The 7356-nt window shown below is 40.2% G+C and overlaps 1 protein-coding gene across 1 annotated transcript; it reads right to left on the bottom strand.

Annotated features, from left to right (window-relative positions):
- Positions 1-2915: 2915 nt before the first annotated feature.
- LOC142526021 (uncharacterized) lies at positions 2916-4114 on the bottom strand. Its single transcript, XM_075630296.1, has 2 exons — positions 3393-4114; positions 2916-3243 (listed from the first exon to the last, which is right to left on the bottom strand). The coding sequence occupies exons 1-2, from the start codon at positions 4112-4114 to the stop codon at positions 2916-2918; spliced, it is 1050 nt and encodes a 349-aa protein (XP_075486411.1).
- Positions 4115-7356: the final 3242 nt, after the last annotated feature.

Raw genomic sequence — 7356 nt, 5'->3', positions numbered from 1 at the left:
ACTTTAAATGTCTGACCATTATTGCACTTCAACTCAATTGCATCATGTGGATACACTGTTTCCACTGTGAATGGTCCAGACCATCGTGATTTTAACTTACCAGGAAACAACCAAAGTCGAGAATTGAATAATAACACATGTTGCCCTGGTTCGAAATCTCGTCAAAGAATCTGCTTGTCGTGCCATCTCTTGGTCTTCTCTTTGTATATCTTTGCATTCTCGTATGCATCGTTCCTGAATTCCTCCATTTCATTCAGCTGCAACAGTCGTTGTTCACCAGATGCTCCCATATCAAAATTTAGCTTTTTCACAGCACAAAATGCTTTGTGATCCAATTCCAAAGGTAGATGGCAAACTTTTCCGAAGATCAACCTATAAGGTGACATCCCGATAGGTGTCTTGTATGCAGTCCTGTATGCCCATAACGCATCATCCAGTTTAATTGCCCAATCCTTCCGATTCGTCTTCACTGTTTTTTCTAATATCTGTTTGATCTTCCGGTTGGATATTTTTGCTTACCCATTAGCTTGCGGGTGGTATTCCAGTGTCACCTTGTGCTTCACATCATACTTGACCAACAGTGAGTTAAAAATTTTGTTACAGAAATGCGTACCTTCACCACTGATTATGGCTCTAGGGGTTCCAAATCTTGTAAAGATATTCATGTGGACAAACTTAACAACAACTCGAGCATCATTAGTACTGGTGGCAATTGCTTCCACCCATTTAGAGACATAGTCAACATCAAGTAAAATATACGATTGGCCGAAAGAGGATGGGAATGGACCCATGACGTCAATACCCCAGACATCAAAAAATTCCACCTCCTAAATTTTTGTTAGTGGTAACTCGTGGCGTCTAGAAATATTGCCAACTCTTTGGCATTTATCACAAGACTTTACTAAAGTATAACTGTCTTTAAACAAATTAGGCCAATAAAAACCTGACTATAATACCTTAGCTGCTGTTCTAGATGCTCCAAAGTGTCCATCGTAGGGTGAGGAATGACACTACTCTAGAATCGTACCTGCTTCTTCCTTTGCTACAGATCGTCTAATTATTTGATCAGCGCATCTCTTGAACAAGAAAGGATCGTCCCACAGATAAAACTTGGCATCATGAAGAAATTTCTTCTTTTGGTGATAAGTTAAATCTAGTGGTAATTCTCCTGCAGCAAGAAAATTAGTTATATCTGCAAACCAAGGATGCGTAACATTTACCTTGAAGAGTTGTTCGTCTAGGAATGACTCATTGATCACTCCACCTTCGGCTCTTCCTTCCAGCTCTAGGCGTGACACTGCCACCTGGTTCTCACAACCTTTCTTGTCTTTGACTTCAAAGTCAAATTCTTGAAGTAGGAGTATCCATCGTATCAACCTGGGCTTTGCATCCTTTTTGGCAAACAAGTAACGAAGAGCTGCATGGTAAGTGAAAACAGTTACCTTGGTGCCAATGAGATATGTTCTGAACTTATCGAATGCAAACACCACTGCTAGCATCTCTTTCTTAGTAGTTGTGTAATTCTGTTGGGCTGCATTAAGTGTACGACTTGCATAGTAGATAGCCTTGAACATCTTGTCTCGCCTTTATCCCAATGCTGTTCCCACAGCATAGTCGCTAGCGTCGCACATGAGCTCAAAGGGCTTCTTCCAATCAGGCACTATCATAATGGGTGCAGAAATCAATGCTGTCTTGATCCTGTTAAACGCCTGCAAACAATCATCGTCAAAAATAAAAGTAGAATATTTCTCTAACAAATTACATAAAGGTTTATTAATTTTAGAGAAATCTTTAATATAACGACGATAGAACCCGGCATGTCCCAAGAAACTTCTAATCCCTTTTACATTCTTCGGCGGTGAGATATTTTCAATTGCCACAACTATGGCTCTGTCCACTTTTATCTCTCTAGCCGAAATCTTATGCCCAAGCACAATACCTTCTTGCACCAGGAAGTGACATTTCTCCCAATTCAACACTAAATTCTTCTCTCGACATCTCTGCAAAACAAGCGTTAGATTCTGCAAACAATGATCAAATGATGAACCAAAGACAGATATATGATCCATAAAAACTTCCATTATTTCCTCGACCATGTCAGAAAATATGGCCATCATACACCTCTGAAAAGTAGCAGGTGCATTGCAAAGACCAAATGGCATTCTCCTGAAAGCAAATGTACCGTAGGGGAAAGTGAAGGTAGTCTTCTCTTGATCCTCCGGTGCTATGACAATCTGATTGTAACCTGAATAACCATCTAGAAAGCAATAATAATGATAACCACCTACTCTATCAAGCATCTGGTCAATAAAGGGAAGAGGGAAGTGATCTTTCCTAGTAGCATCATTCAAGTTCCTGTAATCTATACACACTCGCCAACCAGTCACTGGACGAGTTGATATCAATTCGTTATTCTCATTTCTCACCACAGTTATACCCCCCTTTTTAGGCACTACTTGTACTGGTGAAACCCAAGAACTGTCAGATATAGCATAAATAACACTAGCATTTAACAATTTTAATACCTCAGCTCTCACAACCTATTTCATGGCTGGATTAAGCCTCCTCTGATGATCAACATAGGGGGAGTAGGACTCCTGCATCAAGATTTTATGCATACAAATAGTAGGGCTAATCCCCTTGATATCAGAAATTGTCCATCTCAAAGCAGATTTAAACTCTCGCAATACTTTAAACAACTTATCCTTTTCTTCAATAGTAAGAGCAGAAGAGATGATTACCGGATATGACGAACTCTCGTCTAGGAATGCATAGCACAAGTGACTCGGTAAATCCTTTAATGCAGGGGATGCTTTTGGTACCTCTTTACTTGCATCTTCAAGTAACTCTTCATGCTGGGCATCAATCTTTTCTTTAGGCAGCGTATTGAGAGCAAGTAGCTCTTCTCGCACCTCTCAGTCCTCTTCATCCACTGTAGAAACTGACTCCAACAATCTGATGGTTTTGTAGATGTTGAACATGACTTCCTCTCCACCTACTCTCAATGTGAGCTCGCCCTTGTGCACATTAATCAAAGCTTTGCCGGTAGCCAAAAATGGTCTTCCAAAGATAAACGGAGTCTCCTGGTCTTCTTCCATATCTAAAATGACAAAATCAGCAGGAAATATAAATTTGTCTACCTTTACCAACACATCCTCTTCTATCCCTCGTGTATAGGTAAGTGATCTGTCCGCCAGCTGCAAAGTAATAGTGCTAGGCTTCACCTCACCAAGCTCCAAGGTCCTGTAAATAGAAAAAAGCATTAAATTAATATGGCACCTAAATCACATAAGGCCCTATTTATTCTAGAACCAGCAATAACGCAAAGAATAGTAAAATTCCCTGGATCTTTGAGTTTCTGTGGTAGTTTCCTTTGGAGTATGGCACTGCACTCTTCGGTTAGCTTTACAGTCTCAAATTCTTGAACTTTCCTCTTCTTGGACATCACATTCTTGATGAACTTAGCATAATTGGGCATTTGCTCCAATGCATCGGCAAATGGGATGTTAATGTGTATTTTCTTGAAGATTTCTAGGAACTTCGCAAACTGATCATCTAACCCTTTCTTCTTGAACCTTTGTGGATATGGAAGATTCACCTTTGGTAAGGGCTGCTGTTTAAGTACTTTCTCAGGTTCCTCTACTTTGTCATTTTCAACACTTACACCCTTTTCATCATCTCTCTCAACAAGACTCTCTACATTCTCTTCAGCTGGCTCTGGGATTCCAATTTCCTTGCCACTCCTTAGTGTGACAGCTTTGCATTGCTCCCTAGGATTTACCTTTGTATTGCTTGGGAACTGTCCTCTATTCTGATCTTTCAAAGCATTTGCTAGTTGCCCAATCTGTGTTTCCAAGGATTTCATCGTGGCACCCATGTTTCCCATGTGTGTCTCCATGCTATCAAGACAAGACTCAGTTCTCGCCATTCTTTTCCAAGACTCAGCCACAAACGTCCCGACTAGATCCTCAAAAGATGGCTTTCCTTCCCCTTTCTGTGTATTGAACCCCGGTGGAGGATTCAACACGTTCTTGTTGTTCGCATAAGAGAAATTCTCATGATTCCTCAAACCTGGATGATAAGTATTAGGGGGGATTACATCGATAACCTCCATAGCCACGATTGTTATTGATGTACTGAGCTTCCTCCACAACTGGCTATTCTTCGGCAGTCACCAGTGCTACATCAGACGTAGATTGGCCTGCTTTGTTCATCACTGCAATCTGTGTGGTTAATGCCGAAACCTGTGCAGTAAGTGATGTGATCGGGTCTACGGCATACACTCCAGCAGGTTTCCTTGATCCAGATATTTCACTTGGCCACTGATAACTGTTAATTGTCATCTGTTCATGCAATTCATAAGCCTCATCAGGTGTTTTAGAAAAAATAGTACCTCCGGCGGCTGCATCCACATTCCCTCTAGTTGGTCCATCCAAACCATTGTAAAATAACTCAATCTGCACCCATTGTGCATATCCATGATTTGGACACTTCCTGAGTAACTCTTTGTATCTCTCCCAAGCCTCATATAACACCTCAAATTCTCTCTGCCTGAAGTTGGTGATATCTATTTTCAGCTGAGCAGACTTGGCTGGAGGAAAATATTTTGATAGAAACTTCGTGACCAAATCTGCCCATGTAGTAATACTTCCCAGAGGTAGAGATTGGAGCCAACTCCTTGCTTGATCCCTAAGAGAAAACGGAAACAGACGCAATCGAATAATTTCATCAGAAACACCGTTAATTTGTACCGTGTCCGTAATCTCTAGAAAAATTCTTAGGTGAAGATTGGGATCTGCAGTGGCTGCTCCTCCAAATTGGTTCTGTTGAACCATGTTAATGAGTCCGGGCTTTAGCTCGAAGCTGTTAGCAGCAATGGTTCCGCGAGCTATTCCAGAATAATGAGCGTTTATGACTGACAGAAATGTTCTCGGATTGGCACCTCTCTCGGGAGCTCATTCTGATTATCTCTGTTTTCAGCCATTGCTTTAATTTCGTCTCTCCTTGCTTTCCTTAATCTCCTGGCAGTTCTTTCGATTTTCGGATAAAAAATCAGCAAGTCGAGATTTTTATATCTTCGCATGCACTGCAAAACAAAAAAGATTATAGATTAACAAAATAAATAAAATAAAATAAAGTCTAAATTAAAATCAATACTACTTAGTAATGATATCAATATGCAATTAAATACTTTACTCCCCGGCAACGGCGCCAAAAACTTGTAGCGTATTTTCACTACCGCAAGTGTACGGTGTCAAGTTTTAGTACTGGTTAGAGTACATATATCGATCCCACGAGGAGTAATTATTTAAAACTGTATATTAATTACCATAATTGACATAGTTCAACTTTATTTAGAGAATTCGAATAGATAGTTGATAACCAATTCAAAACAAATAACGAATCAGAGAATTCCTAGCACGCAGTTAAAGTTCAATGAGTAGATAAATCTAGAGATATGATTTCTTCTGGTCTCCCTTATGCTAAATTAAAAATTGACTAACATATCATTAAATTGCATCATGTTTGCTAACCAAGAACTCGCAATTTCCTATTCCCTTTTTCAAGTGATAAATAGAACTGTATTACCTATTACTGATTTTAATATGTCTATTCAAAATCACGTAACATGTAATAAATGCAAACAAGGTTCTCTTATGGATTCGTCAGAGTTATACGTCTTTTGCACGTTATAAACGTCTAATGATGTGATTTCCACTGTCCTAATTTCAATCCTCTCTCCCGAGTGTTAGATCTTAATTATTTGATCAATCGAATTATGGCTAGTAATTCAAAAGCATTAACGACAAAAAATCACAAATAAACACGATGCATTAATTCAATGAAAATTCAAAACGTCAATAACATAGGTTCAACCAAGACTACGTCAATCTCTAGAAAATAAAATTAGTTCATAATCAAATTTAAATCAATACAAAACCTGTTTGTAATCATTAAAAACATAAAAGTAAAGAACCGAATTAGAAACGTGTTGAGGAAAGATGAAAGCGCGTCTCCGTGTCTGGATTCAGCGTCTTCTATCTCTGTTCTTCGCGTTCCGTCTTTCGTGCTCTCACTTTTGCTCTCCTCCTTTTCGAGTGATGTGTCGGCTGTGGCTAATAATTTTCAGAACAAAAAACTCCATTCAAAGCCCACGAGAAACCTATTTAATTCTGAACATCGCGCCGCGCGCATATTCGCGACCAAGACTCGTGCATATGTGCGGGTCCTTCTGTTGTGTTGGGCAGTCTTCTCGTGCGCGCACCCTTGCTCCGCGCACATGTACGGAGTTTTCTGCTTTGAGCATTGGAGATTTCTTCGTGCGCGCCTTTTCCGGCGCATATGCGCGAGCCCCTCTTGTGTCTCGCCTGTTTTCTTGCGCGCTTATGCGCGTCTTTGATTCGCACATATGCGCGGGTCTTGCTGTCATAAAAGCTGGGGGCTTGTCACACTTCTTCTTCTAAGCGCCATTTTCGTAAAGCGAGAACGAATACGAAGTAGTTGCTATAGGAGTAGGGGTGTAAACGAACCGAACACGTTCACGAACTTTTCGAGCCGGTTCGAATAATATTTGGTTCGAATTCGAAATTATCGAATTCGAACCGAACTCGAACATGTTCGAATATTTTTCGAATCGAATTCGAGCTAAAATTATATTGTTCGATTGTTCGCGAACTGTTCGCGAACTTTAGCATTATATTTAAAAAATAAATAAAATATTGTTAAGTATATATATATATATATAATATATTATATATAATATTATAATATATAATATATATAATATTATTCGAGTTCGAATTGAATTCGAACTCGAGTCTCAGTTCGAATCGAGTTCGAATCGAAAATAATAAAAGTTCGAGTTTCGAATCGAGCTTCGAATATGTTTATTCGAATTCGAGCTCGAGCTCGAATACTGAAAATTTCTTAAAATTCGATTCGATTCGATTCGTTTACGGCCCTATATAGGAGCCCATTGTGCAGTCTCGCAGGCTCAGGCCTGGGCTGGGGCATGACAGAACGGTATCAAAGCCGGTAACGGGCAAGGAACACTGGGAAATAAGTTCTATGCAGCGAAAAATGCTACTTGCATGAGAACCACCTCTTGAACATGCAGGGCAAAGTGCTACATGACGGGAGCTACCTCTTGAACCTGTAGGAGCCATCTTTAGATTCTCGGCGCTGGTGGATCGAGGGTTCAAGCCTCGACGACGAATACGACGATAGAGATCCATTGTGCATTCACGCAGGCGTTGTCCGGGCTCGGAGCGTGACAGAATAGTATCAGAGTTGGTCACCGGCAAGGAACACCGGGAAATAAGTGCTATGTAGCGTAAAGTACTATGTACATGAGAG

The sequence above is a fragment of the Primulina tabacum genome, chromosome 15 (genome assembly GCF_025594145.1).
Source record: "Primulina tabacum isolate GXHZ01 chromosome 15, ASM2559414v2, whole genome shotgun sequence".
Taxonomy (NCBI): Eukaryota; Viridiplantae; Streptophyta; class Magnoliopsida; order Lamiales; family Gesneriaceae; genus Primulina; species Primulina tabacum.
This window is presented reverse-complemented; position numbering and strand designations above follow the sequence as displayed.

Excerpts from the sequence above, each read along its gene's own strand:
- LOC142526021 (XM_075630296.1), bottom strand. The coding sequence starts at position 4,114 with ATGGAGGTTATCGATGTAATCCCCCCTAATACTTATCATCCAGGTTTG. Across the intron at positions 3,244-3,392 it reads ACTGTAAAGCTAACCGAAGA|GACCTTGGAGCTTGGTGAGG; the intron begins GTGCAGTGCCAT and ends TTCTATTTACAG.